Source organism: Garra rufa, chromosome 3 (genome assembly GCF_049309525.1).
Source record: "Garra rufa chromosome 3, GarRuf1.0, whole genome shotgun sequence".
Classification (NCBI taxonomy): domain Eukaryota; kingdom Metazoa; phylum Chordata; class Actinopteri; order Cypriniformes; family Cyprinidae; genus Garra; species Garra rufa.
The window spans coordinates 18,032,648-18,049,314 of record NC_133363.1 but is presented as its reverse complement, the minus strand read 5'-3'; the positions used below and the strand labels follow the sequence as shown (position 1 = coordinate 18,049,314).

Below are 16,667 nucleotides of genomic sequence, written 5' to 3'. Positions count from 1 at the left end.
AGAAATATTTATAAAATAGAAAACTACCATATAAAAGTTCGGGGTCAGTATATTTTTATTCTTTCTTTATTTTTTACTTAATACTTTTATTCAGCAAGGATGTGTTGAATTGATCAAAAGTGATATAAGTGAATATTTTAAAATAAATTATTATATAACATTTTATTATTAATTATTTTCTGTATTTTTAATCAAGTAAATGCAGCCTTGATGAACATATAAGAATTCTTTAAAAAACATTAAAAATCTTACTGATCCCAAACTTTTGAGTGGCAGTGTATAATCCAAGTTTCTATTACGGATGTGCAGGAGTACTCTGAATTGACGTCAATGATCAGTCATGATTATGCCTGGCATGACTTTTTGCTGAATTCAAAATTCAGTAAAACTCAACACATATCTGAGAACATAATTTATTGTTAAAAATGTCTTCTTTACTAAGAGGATGTTTTGTGAATCTAACCCCAGCTTCCACTGGCTTTAAAAAAAAAAAAAAAAATTGGAAAAACATTCTAACCTTTTGCAGTATTAAGCATTTGAAACTTTCTACTTTAATTTGCTAAATGAGAAAGTCTAAATGTAATCTCAAAATACAGAAAGCACTTTCTAGATCTGGCAATCTCTAATCTGATTGGCTATTTTTACATAGTTTCTGGGAGTCACAATGCTTGAGTCTGTCTCAAAATCAAGCAGTGTTTACAACACACAAAAGTAGAAGAACTAAATACAAATTGCCATGTCATCAAATTAACTATATATCCGTGAGTTGTACATAATTTTAAGATATTTCTGATCAACCTGCCTCAGCATGTAAAACAAAAAGAAATTCTGAGTCGCTGACATGTCAGTCAGACTGTCTCTTTTCTGGTTAAGCAGACAGTCCTTGGCCAGAACAAACTAAACAAAGTCTGAGTTCTTAGATAAATATAGAAGAGTAACCTCTATCACACTCCTATTTTTGATGGCCAGGAGGCGATGGTTTGAACCATCGGGATGTGGCTAGCTGCCTTTAGCCCCAGTTAATTTCCCCCAAATCATCTTTGCTGCGTCTCTTGTGTGACTCCTCTTCGACATAGTCACACGCGAAGAATGAACGATGATGAGTCCGCCAGGATGGAATGTCATGAGGAGACTGTGGTAAATTTGATCTGGTGCTCACAACTCCCTTAATGGCAGACAGGCTATATTAAAAAGATTGTCCTCATAGCTGATTCCACATCTCTCAAAGTCGTCTGTCTACAAAAGCTGATAACTGCACTATGAAAGGTCTCATGCCTGGAAGCTCAATAATTTCTTACCCCATTAGTCAAAATGTGTCCAGTCAGTTCAAAGGAAAATGTATGCACAAGGAAATACAGTTACCGAAAATTAGCTTCCTTACCAAGTGAATATGAAACTAGGACAATTTGTCACAAAGAGAAGTGCGTGGATTTAATGCGAAATCACATTTCCTTTGATTCCCTTTGCTGATGTAAACACACTTTCATGAGGTTTCTCTGTGGTCCCAGTCTACTATTATGAGCTATCATGGTCTCATCTCTGAAAAAGGATGTCATGTTTCTAAACCTATCCGAATATTTACCGAAGCAAAGCACAAGTTGCCGTTCCGTGAAGCAGGCTGTGTGAAACTATTTCCAATTTTAATGCATCTCTATACGTTCAATGTTTTCAAATCAGCTCACATGGCAATACATTATTTTCAGCCCCTCCAGCTCTCATTGCTGCATCCAGAATTCATTATATCAGTTTGGGATTGCCTAACCTTAAAATGTATTGATACAAATCATTACATCATTTGGAAGAGTAATTGTTTAAAAGTCAACACTGTTCAATTTTTATACAGGGATACAGTAGTTCACGCTTAGTTCACCCATTTGACTGACTTTCTTCTTTCATGAAACACAAAAGGAGAAGTTTAGCAAAATATCACAGTTGCTCTTTCTTTTTTCCATACAATAGAAGTGAATAAAAATGGATTCAAGCCTCAAAAGTGACAAAATACAAAAAAAGAGTACAAATTTGAACTATATTTAAAGACATCTGAAGCCATTTGATATTGCGAGCACCACATGGACTCTTGTTTATTTTTCATTCCTCGAAGCTCCTCTATGCAGATTTATTGTTATTGTGTGGATTAATTAAAGATTGTTTTCTGTCAACTTCGTGAGTGTTCATTTACACCGTTACTGTTGATAGAATACCTGACCCTTGAAAAAGATATTGGAAATAGCATCCATTAACGTTGCCCCATAGTGGGGCAACTCTCTACTAAGAGGATGGACAGTTTTTATTTTCCAAAACAGCCGTAATCTGGAAGAATACATGGAGATGTTCCTCAACACATGCCATCATGCCGGCTGCGACAATGTCTGCTTGATGGAGGTATTTTGGTGTGGTCTGGACAAGGACATCTACTTTGTCCTGCCCAGGAGAGATCCATACGAGACTCTAAAAGATTACATCAGATTGTGCTGTGGGTGAATGGATCCACAATTATAGTGGACGAAGCGGATGTCGATGACCAGCGCACGGAGCTTCAGCCAGAACCCACCACAGACGGACAGCCAGAACCCGCCGCAACCAACAAGCCATAGCTAAGAGGAGCGACAGAGCTGAGGATCGCCCTGGGGCATTCTACACCTGACCAGGTGCATGGGCTGGCAATAAAGCCCGCCATGGAGGATTACACAGTGGTGAGAGCACGGAGGAAAGCCCCGCCCACTGTACCACCACTGAGGTTGAGCTGAGGCAGGACTCTAAGCACTTGGTAGTATTTTATTCTACCTAGATACCCAGTCATCTTCCATCATTGTTTGAACTATTTGCCTGTCCGAATGTGGACAAGGAGGCTGCCCTGAACTGTCTGTTTGTTCCATCACAACCACAGAGGTCATTCTCCTATCCTCTGCATTCCCTGTGATGACAGTTGCTATTTGGTGTGTGTGGGCAGCATACACTTGTCATGAAGTCATAAAACTGTCATGAATTACCACCCAGCCTCCTTCTCCCTCCTCTCCTGAGCATATTGCTATACTTTGCTTCACTGTCACTGCATCCTGCCAGTCCCTCAGCTCATCCTCAACCTCCCATCTGTGGATCAGAGTCACTGTGGGCCAGTCAGTCTCCAGCTCCATCGAGGTCGGAGGTACCCCGGTCTCCGCCTTTCAACCGCCTAGACCCGGAGTCCGCCTTGGCCTGTTGACTCATCTGCTCCACTATGGCTCACAGCTCCCTTGTCTCCGCCGTGGCCCGTCAGTCCACCAGCTCTGCTGGGCTCCTTCATTCCTCCAGCTCCACCTCGGTAAGTTTTCAACCATCTGGCTTCGCCTTGTCACTCCATCCCCTGTGCCTCAGTCTCCTGAGCCATCTCCTCCACCTTGGCCTTCCGGGCCCTCTGTGTCACCAGGGCTCTGCGGCTTTCTGTCTCCACTCTGGGCTCCTCTCCCACCTGCTCCGCCACTGTCAATTGGCCCCCTGGAGTTGTCAGCCCTTCGTCCACCATGGCTGCTTTCTCCATTGTCTCCATTGTAGGCTGTCTCCCTGGCTGGGCTCTGGAGCGTCTCCTGTTGTCTCCTGCTCCGGGCTCCTCCCTCCATCTGTTCCATCCTGGCTCCTTCTTCTGTCCGTTCATCCCTGTCTCCTCCCTCCTTCATCACCACCCTGGACTCTGTTTGTCGTCCTCCTCCCAGGTGTCTGTCCTTCTTCTGAACCTCCTAGTTTTCTGTCATCTTCAACTTTGTGAGTGCTCATCTACACCATTACGTGACAGATAACACTGTGACAAACAAGCTGAAATATATTTCTTTATTCCCTGAAAATCTGCTGCAGCACTCAAATTTCATTCAGATTTATGTACAGTATTTTCAGTCATCACACATTAGGCCAGTGATGCCAAATGTTATTGGTTTTAATCTTCAGAAGCTATGATGGGGGAAGAATATATAAATATATATATAGATATTGATATGCTAAATGTCTCCTTCTGTATTCCAGAAAATAAATAAATAAATAAGTCTTACAGGTTTGGAAGCATGAGCAACTATTCCTTTACATTTTTTTATTTTCAATACGTTCTTTTATGTATGAAAATGTACAGCTGATATGCATGCTTTGGCAAAAATGCAAAGTCCCAGTATGGTGCAGTCTTTCACAAGACTACAAGCTTGCAGCCCAGCATGAGCTCTGGGATTGCAGATACCACGCGCCTGAGTGCCCACCTCCCTGGCTTTGTGTTGCTCTTTCATTTATCATTCAGATGTAATCATGTCAACAGAGGAACAACTGATTCCCCTCATATAAATATTTAAAGTGAGGTGATGAAGAGTCTAGAGAGGTGTCCGAAAGGGTTTGCTTAATCTAAACTTTTTTAAAGGTAAGAGATTGTCATTAGAGAAAGGTGTCTGGGGAAATAAGTTAATTTTATTTCTAGCTACTATTCAGGATATATATATATTTTGTCCAGAGTGACCTAAACTGAATTGGCTATGGCTGTGACATAGAGTGCAAACAAAACCAACACAAATCAAGCATTTGACAAGAATGAAATGTTAAACGATAACAGATTTAGGGTGTGCCGACATGTTTTGACTTCTAAGTCTCGGGATCTGAATTCCAGTGGGATTACTTACGAGACTTCATGCAAAACATTACGACAACATGTGTCATCTACACTTCTAAGCAGTCTGTCTTTATGTCTCCATCTTTCGTCTTTTTATCTCCCCTTTTCTTCTATCCATTTCTCCTGTTGTCCTCTGACATCTTCTCTCGTCCCTTCACCTGTCTCTTTGACAGCGACATGAAACTCTTGGGGTTGGTAAGTGATTGCATGTTGAGGAAAAGTGACCCCCTCCGAAACTCCTCATTTCTTCCATCTCAACCTTTCCCCATTTGATTTGTGAGATGTGAACTTGTCTGAAACCTCCCTATCTCCGCTTTATCCCGTCGAGCGAAACTCCCCCTCAGCCTAGAGCATTCTGACAGATGTCTGTATGTGTAGTCCTGTGGTTTCTAATGCATTTCCTTTCTTCACGTAGAAAATATGTCTTTATGTTCCAATAATTTCTCCACAGTTGCATCAGAAACTAGATTTTTACTTGTTGGGAAGAAAATGTGAGTGGTTCTTGCCCATGCAAAAGTCGCAAGGGTCTTATACAAGGTTGCCAGGGCGTTTCTGTAGGTGATGTGTGATTCCTACATTTTTTGGGGGGAAAATTCAGTGTAAGTTGCACTTGTTAGGGTATTGCTAGGTGGTTGCTACATTTCCTAAAGAAAATACAAGTGGTGCTTGCCCATGCAAAAGTCTACAAACCCTTTTACAAAAAAGTCTACAAAAATTTTATTAGTTGCTTAGTCACAGAAAAAAAAAAATTCCACCTAGCAATTGCCGCTTAATCTAATGTTAACCTTGAAAAATGTGCGCTATTCAAGTGTCTGTGCGAAGTGTGGAAGCTGAATAGTAGTGCGCCTACAGCATGACTGATGGAAGCGCCGGTGCGATCACTTGCTCTTAAAATACTCCATCATTTTTGGTCATACGGATAAAAGTAATACATCTTTCAAATCTGTAAAGACTCTACATTTATTTGTGTGCACTCAGAATAACAATGAAACATTGCGCTTTTGTAAAATAATGAAAGCAAACAGGACTGCTTTCTACTGTCTCTGTGAACTTTAGCGCAAAACTTCATAACTTTGTGTATACTTGTCTTACAGACATGAAAAATATATCTATAAAGAGTAAAATGTCTTCAAATGAACCAATTGAAATGGAAAACAAGTTTTTATGTACATAAAAACATTATGTAATCCGTATGAAACATGCATACAGGTGCATCCACTCCTGCAAAGATGACGAGTCGCCGACTTCATTTCTAAAGCCCAAAACAAAGAAAGCACTAGTTTATCAATATTTCTTTAAAATGCAGCCTCCGTACTGTTTATTTTCCTGACACATTCATAATAATGTGTACTGTGGAAAGCTTAATGCATGAGCTTAAGCACATATTAGGGTATGTAGGCAATTAAAGGCTCATTATTATTATTTTTATTGTTTATTAATAAACGTGCAACTAATAGTCGACTAAAGCTTAAAATGAATGACTACTAGACGTCCAGAAAAATCTTTATTCAAGGGCAGCCCTAATGTTTAGAATATTAATTTAATTAGTTAATTTCATCATATTTACCATTCTGCACTTTCAGAGGGATGTGGGACACAAGCAGGACAGAGACAATTGCTTGTCCATTTTCTTCATGTCTTCTTCATCCATTCTTCGTCCAATGTTCTAAAGCTACTGACACTTGATGTAAAAGGTCATAAAATAAATTTTAATCTTCTGCACATGCAAAACATTAAGACTATATTTGATATTGCGTTGTCAGAGAAATCGAAACTAAATTTCTGGTGCATGTGAAACTCGCTATAAAAAAACTCGCCTTACCAAAGTCTAACAAGCAGAAAGTGTGTTAAATAGAATGTGACGTGCAGGTAAAAAGGTTTTTGTACTACAGCATTTTCTGCTTTACCACTGTAAAGGATGCAAATAATAAAATTTAAGAGTGGAAGAAGCATTTATAATCTCCAGCAAATGTTGTGAGTGAAGATTTGGTAAAGGAAACCAGAGTGGCAAGGCCCTGCTATAGGTTATGTTACATAAAAATGAATAAATAACTACTGTGTACAGCAGCTGTGGAAACGGTCTGTCCGTCACAGACTGCGTGACTTCCCTACTTCCTGTTAAGTTTTTTTTTTTTTTTTTTTTTTTTTCCTGTAAGCCTTTTCTAGTCAACTAACGACTGGTCGACTATTAGGGGCATCCCTACAATATGCAGTTGAAAATATGAGTAGTAAGTGACTTGCAAAAGTCGCTAGGGTGATGTGTGTTGTTGCTTGGGCATTACTGTGCAGTTACTAAGAGTGTTAAAGGAGAACTCCGGTGTGATATTGACCTAAAGTGTATTGAATCATGATACCGAGTGTGAACGTACCTTGCATATTTCATCTCGGTTTGTGTCCAGCTGTCCGAAATCTGGGGTCAGTTAGCCGATGCTCACAACAGCTTGTCAATGAGAGTCAATGGGGCATCGAGGCAGTCATGTAAATAAATCACTGTTTTACGCCATTTACGAGGCACAAAGTAGCGCCACACTTCATCGGTAGACTTCCAAGGGCCCCGACATTTAAAACGAGACATTGAGAACTCAGAAAAAGCACCGGTAGTTTATTTACGAGAAGATTTATACAGACAGTAACTGCAAGATGTTTAGCGGCCGCCGCCATCTTGAATGTAGTCACGTTAAGTCGAGTGACGAGCAGGAAGGAACGTATCAGGTTTTCAACTTATCAGGTTGTAGTTTCCTTCCTGCTCGTCACTCGACTTAACGTGACTACATTCAAGAAGGCGGCGGCCGCTAAACATCTTGCAGTTACTGTCTGCATAAATCTTCTCGTAAATAAACTACCGGTGCTTTTTCTGAGTTCTCAATGTCTCGTTTTAAATGTCGGGGCCCTTGGAAGTCTACCGATGAAGTGTGGCGCTACTTTGTGCCTCGTAAATGGCGTAAAACAGTGATTTATTTACATGACTGCCTCGATGCCCCATTGACTCTCATTGACAAGCTGTTGTGAGCATCGGCTAACTGACCCCAGATTTCGGACAGCAGTGGACAAGACGAGATGAGATATGCAAGGTACGTTCACACTCGGTATCATGATTCAATACACTTTAGGTCAATATCACACCGGAGTTCTCCTTTAAATTGTGGTTACATTTTCCAAAGAAAATATACAGTGCCTTGCGAAAGTATTAATACCCCATCATTTTTTTACATTTTATGTTGCTGCCTTATGTTAAACTGCTTTAAATAACTTTTTTCCCCCATATCAATCTACACTTCATACACCATAATGATGAAGCAAAAACAGAATTGTCACAACTTCATAAATTTATTTAAAAAGAAAAAAACACTGAAATAAGTACATTACATAAGTATTCATACCCATAACTCAATCTCAATATATTTGATGCATTGAGTTTTTCTTTTACTCTGGCGAGTTCCTCAGTCCTGCCACTGAAAAACAGCCCCACAGCATGAGGCTGCTAACAGCACACTTTACTTTGGGGATGGTACTCTGCAGGTGATGAGCAATGCCTGGTTTCCTTCAAAAATGATGCTTGGAATTAAGGTTTTTCAGAGCACAGAATCTTGTTTCTTACAGTCTAACGGTTCATCAGATGCTTTTTTTGCAAATTCCATGCGTTTTCATGTGTCTTCACTAAGGTGAAGATTACGTTTGGCCAGCTCTAGGAAAAATCGTGGTTGTTTCAAACTTCTTCCATTAAGGGTAACGGAGACCTTCAATGCAGGAGAATTTTTTTCTGAACTTTTCCACAGGTATGTGGCTTGATGCAATCATTTTTCTGATCTCAACAGGCATATATTTTTTTTACCTCAGGTTTTTTACCTCTTGCATTTTCAGCTGTGCCTTTCCAAATCATACCCATTCAGTTGAATTTGCCACAGGTTAACTTCACTCAAAGTGTAGTAACATCTACAAGCAATATCAATGCTACTGAGCTTAATTTCAACTGCCCCAGATAAGGGTATGAATACTTATGCAACGGAATCATTTAATTTTTTTATTTTGAATACATTCGCAAAGATGTTAAAAAATTGCTTTTTGCTTTGCCATTCTGGTGTATGGAGTGTAGACTCATGTGAAAAAAAAGCAATTTAAAGCAGTTTAACACAAGACAGCAACATAACAAAATGTGAAAAAAATGAAAGGGTATGAATACTTTTGCAAGGCACTGTACGTGATGGCTTGGCTATGCAAAAGGTGTTGTGGTTAGTCTCCAGGGTCATTGTTATGCAGTTTCTAAGGTGTTCTGGTCTATTTAATACTCCTGTCCCTGATATATCTCAAGAACATAATCATAAAGTGAAAAATGTATGACTACTTAAAAAAGTAAACACACATCTCTCTATCAAGCTGCTCAATTTTAGGTATCATGTTCGTCCTTAGCACTAACACTGTTTGGAAAAACCTCAAACCTTATGTATGAGCAATAGCAAGCAGGACAGTAATAATTCACAAACGCTGCCACCTTCGAATTACTTTCTCAGAATGCGCTAGCAGCAAGATGTTTCACATTTGGAATCATTCTTTTTCTCTGCTGCTCCAGTCATTTCATGTGTGGTCCCTATAGGGTACTGTTTATACAACATTCTCCCCAAGGTCTGTAGAACATCTTACTGACTTTAGTTGCCGCTGGACTAAGAGATTTTCCATTTGTATCGCAGGACTTTTGATGGCTGGAGGGAGGAGTTTGTGTCTACTGATGTCTGACTTCTTGGAAAGGGTTTACATGGAGGATCAAAGTCCTCAGCCTCCTACCCATTTTATCTGCTAGCACAGCTAACCACAAGCAGTGCAAGCAGAGCAAACACATGCTAGATGCGAGCTCTGGTCTGTTGGCTTCAAAACTGTTTGTTCTCTTAATGGCAGGGTTTAAGTGTGCAGCTGAATTTTTTTGGAGAGTGTGCTTTACTGAGGATTTGACTTCTATATTTTTGAAGTTTTGAAAAACAATCAATAACACTTAGGCTTAGAGTGTTTTGAAGTAAACATTAGTTTAACATTTAATATATTTATTAAAAAAATACTCTTCCATTCAAAAGTTTGGAGTCTGTAAGATTTTTTTCATTTAAAAGAATTCACTAAGGCTGCATTTATTTAATCAGAAATACAGCAAAAACTGCAGTATTGTGAAATATTATTAAACAATTATTGAGCAGTTTACTCCAGACAAATCATTCTAATCTACTGGTTTGGCATTTGAAGCAAAATATGATTACCGTTGAAAATAGTTGCTGCTTAATAAAAAAAATGTTGCCAGTCTTGTTGTGCAGAATGCATCAGTACACATTATTCCAAAGACAAATTGGAAAAAAATCTTTTATTAAATTGTTTCGTCTATGAAAATACTTTTCTGTTGATCATTAACTTTTTTGCACTATTAGATGATATTAAGTCCTGACTTGCATTTAAAGTAATAATCAACTTATTGGCAACTCAGCTAATTGTCTTATGCCAGCAGTTATTTTGATAGAAATAAAATAGACAGCTCTGGTTTTTAAATTGAGCAGAGTTATATTTCAATTTTCTCTTTCATCAGGAGCAGTTCCCAGAGACAGGAGAGATTCTAGTCTCAGCCCAGGACTTGAAATTGGTTCTACAAGTTGAAAGAAATCAGTAAGTAACCTTGTTAAATGACTAACGCATACACATAATTGAAGAAAAATGTATCTGATTACAAGGCACTGACAGACTGACATTTGCAAAACACCCTCAAACAGCCTTTGAAATGACTCTTATTTTGTTTCTTTCACACTTCTGAATGAGTAACAGGAGGATTTCATAATTCCCATCTCAGCAATCATGAGTGGACTACTCTGAGTAAATAATAAGCCTTTATTAAAGATTTTAGCATAAGTGCATACTATGCAAGAGGAGCATTTAAAATCTTAATATACTGCTGACAGATTTTTATTGCGAACTGTCTTTCAAATTGCTGTGCAGTTAGTTGAATACATATCCACTGAAATATAAAAACTGCATCTAGATCCAGCTAATAAGGTGGAGATTTGGGAGTGGTGCTGAATCTGCAACTGGTAAAACTGTCCAGGAAGTGTGCTAGAGTTTAGACAGTTAAATAATGACTTGAGCCGCAGATCTTCTGAGAAAAGGAGATCTTCATCACCTTCTGATTGTTGTGCCAAATGCAGAAATGAACCATTGCAATAGAGTCACAGTCTGAGTCTGACTGTACTGGAAGCCTTTGGGGATAGATTGCCTTTTCCTCCTTAGAAATTGCAAGACCACATTAATGTTACTTGGCAGACATAATGTTTATTTTAACCACATATGAACCTTGCATTCCCTTGCCGTCTTGGCCAGTCTGGTTTTCCAAATGTAGGTCAGAAGAAAGGACACACGCGCTGACACACATAAACACAGAGCAGCCTGACTTCCTGAGTATCGTCGAGGCTCGAAGGAACCCTCAAAGCAGTCCGGCAGTCTTTTTTGGACTTTTTACAAGACAAAGTACTCTCCAAGCAGGTCGAAGTGAAGAAAATGAGGAGAGTCAGGGCATTGAGGACTGGCATAGAATCTAGATCACAGCCGCATTGTAATGGGCCCAGGAAATGGAGGATAGCTTGAGGACTTTTTAATGAATACACTCAATCTATAGACTAAGCTTTTCTTGAAATAGATAAAAGAAGCTGCATTACTTGAGTGTATATGCCATTTGTCTAATTGCTTCTTTACATTGCAGTAAAGTGCTTTCAACACACAACAGGAAGCAGAGCGTATAGACGCTGGAAGGTTATTCTCAGAAGGAAAGGCAGAAGGTGTTTGCTTTGTGAAAAGGGCTATTTTAAAAAAAACACACCTGTTTTTTTTGGTGCAGCATAGGGAAGAATAATTATAGAATGTATGTATTAAAGGAGTAGTTCACGTCCAGAAAAAAATGTACAGATAGTGTACTCACCCCCTTGTCATCCAAGATGTTTATGTCTTTCTTTCTTCAGTCAAAAGAAATGTAGTTTTTTAAGGAAAACATTTCAGGATTTCTCTCCATATAGTGGACGTCTATGGTGCCCCTGAGTTTCAACTTCCAAAACGCAGTTTAAATGCAGCTTCAAAGGTCTCTAAACAATCCCAGGCAAGGAAGAAGGGTCTTATCTAGCGAAACAATTTGTTTTTTTTCTCAAAAAATGTACAATTGTAAACTTTTTAACCGGAAACGCTCGTCTTAGTATAGCTCTGTGTGAACTGTGTATTCCTGTTTATGACAGTTAGGGTATGTCGAAAAACTCACATCTCATTTTCTCCTCCTACTTCAAAATCGTCCTACATCACTGCAGAAGTACCGACCAAGTGTTTACAAAGTGAACATGCAAAGAAGGTCAAACGCCCTTTACAAAAAAGGTAAAACAGCGATGTAGGACAATTTTGAAGTTGGAGGAAAAATGAGGAAACAGGAATACACACAGTTCACACAGAAATTGTAAATCTTTTAGAAAATAATTAATCATTTCACTAGATAAGACCCTTTTTCCTCAGCTGGGATCGTTAGAACCCTTTGAAGCTGCATTTAAACTGCATTTTGGAAGTTCAAACTCGGGGGCACCATAGATATCCATTATATGGAGAGAAATCCTTAAAATGTTTTCCTTAAAAAACATAATTTCTTTACCACTGAAGAAAGAAAGACATGAACATCTTGAATGACAAGGGGGTAATATATAATGACACATTATCTGTAATTTTTTGTTCTGGAAGTGAACTACTCCTTTAATGCACTTATTTTGTATATAGAAACTGAATGTCAAAGCAAGCAGAGATGTATGTCTCTATTTATTATTTTATTGCCGTTTATGATTCAGTAGTCAAGACAACCTTTCACTGGCTCTTTAAGTAGAATGAAAAACAGCTGACCCATCATGCTCACAGTGTTATGAATTCTCGCAAAGGTTGCCATTATAATCAATGTGTAATGTAAATCGTGCAATGAATCCCCTGTTTACAAAAGTGGTCACATTAGCGAATCTATATTGAAATTTTGCAGAAAAAAGGTCAATTGCATTGCCAATAATGTAGTAATATATGAAGCACTACAGCTTTATATCGGTCAAGGAAGCAACACAGCAAATGGAAGTGCAAAAAACGCATCTGTGGATGAGACTGTTTTAACGCCGCTTAGGAAAAAAGCTACAAATTACAAAATGATGACATAGAGGTAAATTTGAATGAAATGCTGTAATAACACTTTTTCAACATAGATGCAACTATGCATTGTGCAGCTCTTATACACTATCCACCTCAATAAAATGTTAAGTAAACAGAATGAAAGAATTGGCATAGGCCATACTGGTGGTTTAACCCTGAACTCTTTTTTTAAAACAACAGCAAAGGCCAACTTTAGATTGCTTTCCTGACCTCTGTCAGCTGGGGTTAAAGGTCACCAGTCTTATAGCTGTGTTGCATTCCACGTGATCCATAACGTGACCATAAAAACCTTTAGAAAACCTCCAGGCATATTTTTTCCTTATATGGGAAATCGTTTTCTAAGTAAACGATTTTGAATAGCTCCATTGTGTATTGCATACAGCAAACTCCTCTATCCCACAGTTTTTGTCTTTATGAGCATGAAGTAAGAGCCTCTCATTCTACAAATGACAATAACACACAACGCACACACACCATTTCTGACAAGTGCAAGGTTTTGGCATTTTATTCGTAGCCAGGCTATTTGTGATGTAAATGAGCATGTTTGTGTGTGTTTGCATCTGAGCTGGTATTTAATTGAACGGCTGAGAGACAGTTTAAAGAGAGTGAATGAGCAGATACAGGCGGATGACAGGCATGCTTTAGGCAGTGTTTATAACCTGGAGTAATGAGTTTTAATCTCTTCGGGGGAGGATCTTACCACATATTTTAATTAAATTTTACACTGAATTATGCAGAAGTTTGTCCTTTAACATTTGATATTTTAAGGTACTACAGTGATTATGTCAGTCATCTCATTTTTAGCGACGGCATTGTGGAGCGGTCTGTGGGTTTCTTTTAAGGTCAAGTGGTTTGTGAAAAGGTTGTTTTACGTCACCTAAAGAGCATTTTAGAGAGAGACTGGAGGAGATCATGGTGTATTGGGGGTGAAAGAGATTAATAGAGTTTATATTGCCTAATATGAGAGAGAGAAACTGGAAGGAAAGAATGATTAGAGAGAGTGTGAGCGGGAATGTATTTGAGGAGTATAAACTGATGGTGTGAAGGAGAAAGGATGCAGAAGCATGGAGGACGAGAGGGGTTTAGGGCATGGAGAGCGGTGATAAGGAGACAGAGGATAGAGAGCTGAAAAGAACATGAAAAGGCAGATGAAGAGTCCAAACAGGTGGTTGTGGTTCAGATCCAGCGGTAGTTTAACTCCCAAGAGCCAAACCTCATATTCCCATCAGAGCTGAAATGATTGACCTACATATTTTATTATGAATATTTTAATGTATTCATCCCAGAGGATATGATATTTAAAATATTTTTTTCTGGAATTGCAGCACATTTTCGGGATTAAGCCAACAGCTGTCTGTATAATTCAACACAGTCATATCTCATGAACTTTTAAAACCTTGCCAGAGGTGTCATGGTATCTCTAATAATTAGGGCGGTCAATCAAATGAAATTTTTAATCAACTGAATCACATGTATGACTAATTGTGAAAAGTCTCCAAATTAATCACGTTTTTAACATTGTTTATATGTCTGTCTGGTGTTTTTAATATGCTTAAAGCCAAAACATTGCAAATTCTTTAGTCAACACAGTTGCTGAGCGTTTTCTCCTTAAGGGATTAGTTCACTTCCAGAATAAAAATGTACTGATAATTTACACCCCAGTGTAAAAAGAAATTAAGGGTTTTGAGAAAAACATTCCAAGATTTTTCTTCATATAGTGGACTTCAATGGTGGCCAGTGGGTTGAAGGCAGTGTTGGGTGTAACTAATTACTAAGTAATTAGTTACTGTAATTTAATTACTTTTCTCTTGAAAAAGTAAAGTCGATTTTCTGCAGTTTAATTACAGTTACTTATTATGTAATTGAACTTAATACTGTGTATAAACTGTAGAACATTTATGTACAATACAATAGTAGATTTAACATCAAAATTTAGTCTAACCTTAAAATGCATGTTTTTATGTACCCTTCTCACTTTAAATACTTTGGTGAGTTCAAGGAGAAGTTCACTTCCAGAACAAAAGTTTACAGATAATTTATTCACCCCCATGTCATCCAAGATGTCTTTCTGTCTTCAGTCATAAACAAATTATGTTTTTTGAGGAAAACATTTCAGGATTTTTCTCCATATAGTTGACTTCTATGATGCCCTGAGTTTGAACGTCCAAAAATCATTACATTTACATTTACATTTACATTTATTCATTTAGCAGACGCTTTTATCCAAAGCGACTTACAATTGGGAATACAACAAGTGATTCATCCTAAGGAGGCAGATCGACATAGGAAGTGCTCAAAAATACCATATGACAGGCGTTGTTAGATGAGTACGGGCTAGAAAGGGAAGATCAGGAAAGAGAGGAGAAGAATTTTATTTTTTATTTTTTTTATTATTATTATTGAGTCAGATAGTGTCGAAAAAGATGGGTTTTCAGCAGTCGCTTGAAGACAGTAATGGAGTCTGCGTTCCAGATGGGGGTGGGAAGATCATTCCACCAGGCAGGGACGTTGAAGGAGAATGTTTTGGAAAGTGATTTCGTGCCTCTCTGTGGTGGTACAATAAGGCGTCTTTCACTAGAGGATCTCAGACTTCTGGAGGGAGTGTAGATGCGTAGTAGTGAATGGAGGTAGGCAGGTGATGAGCCGGTGGCTGTCCTATAGGCCAGCATCAGTGTCTTGAATTTGATGCGAGCCGTAACCGGTAGCCAGTGCAGGGATATGAAGAGAGGTGTGACATGGGCCTTCTTGGGCTCATTGAAGACGAGCCGTGCTGCTGCATTCTGAATCATTTGTAGAGGCCTGATTGTACTGCATTACTGCAGAAGTACCAACCCAGTGTTTGCAAAGTGAACATGCAAAGAAGATAAAGCACCCTTTAAAAAAACAGTAAAGTAGGGCAATTTTGAAGTTAAGATAGGAGTTTTTTGACATACCCTAACTGCCTTGAACCGGAAAAAACAGAGTTCAGGCAGAACAAGACAAGACGAGCGTTTGAGGTTAAAAAGTTCAATAAATGTATTTATTATTATTTTTTAAAATAACCGATTGTTTCGCAAGATAAGACCCTTCTCCTTCAGCTAGGATCGTTTACAGATGCATTTGGGACCATTTGCAATTTGGAAGTTCAAACTCGGGACACCACAGAAGTCCACTGTATGGAAAAAAATCCTGAAATGTTTTCCTCAAAAAACATAATTTCTTCACCACTGAAGAAAGAAAGACATGAACATCTTGAATAACAAGGGGGTGAGTACATTATCTGTACATTTTTGTTCTGGAAGAGAACTTCTTTAATATGAATATTGGTAACACTTTAGTGTACAATATTCACTATTAACTAGTTGGTTATTAGCATGAGTATTACTGGGATATTGGCTGTTTATTATTACTTAAAAACACATACTGTCTTATTCTTCAAGGCCTTATTCTAAGCAATAATTATGACTATATTGAGGCAAAAGTCATAGTTAATAGTAAATAGTGAGAATTGGACTCTAATCTAAAGTGTGACCAAAATAATTTGTGAAAGAAAAGAAAAGAAAAGAAAAGAAAAGAAAAGAAAAGAAAAGAAAAGAAAAGAAAAGAAAAGAAAAGAAAAGAAAAGAAAAGAAAAGGATGTGACGTGTGGCCAAGTACGGTGACCCATACTCGGAGTAGTTGGTAGTTTTCTTATTGAAGTTTATCTTATTATTATTTATTTGAAATAAATAAATAAATAAATGTTTTATGTCTATCCTATTAGTATTAACTAAGTAATTAAATACTTTTTGGAGAGAGTAATTTGTACAGTAATCTAATTACACTGTTGAAGATGTAATTAATAACTAGTAATTAATTTATTAATTTTTTAGAGTAACTTACCCAACACTTG

The 16,667-nt window shown here is 38.1% G+C and overlaps 1 protein-coding gene across 1 annotated transcript in view; it reads left to right on the top strand.

Moving 5' to 3' along the window:
• The window catches only part of adam19a (ADAM metallopeptidase domain 19a), a 134,352-nt gene that overhangs the window by 25,464 nt on the left and 92,221 nt on the right, over window positions 1-16,667 (top strand). The window contains exon 3 of the mRNA XM_073836879.1: window positions 10,179-10,255. Coding sequence (XP_073692980.1) covers window positions 10,179-10,255 — 77 coding nt within the window. The remainder of the gene's footprint in view (window positions 1-10,178; window positions 10,256-16,667) is intronic.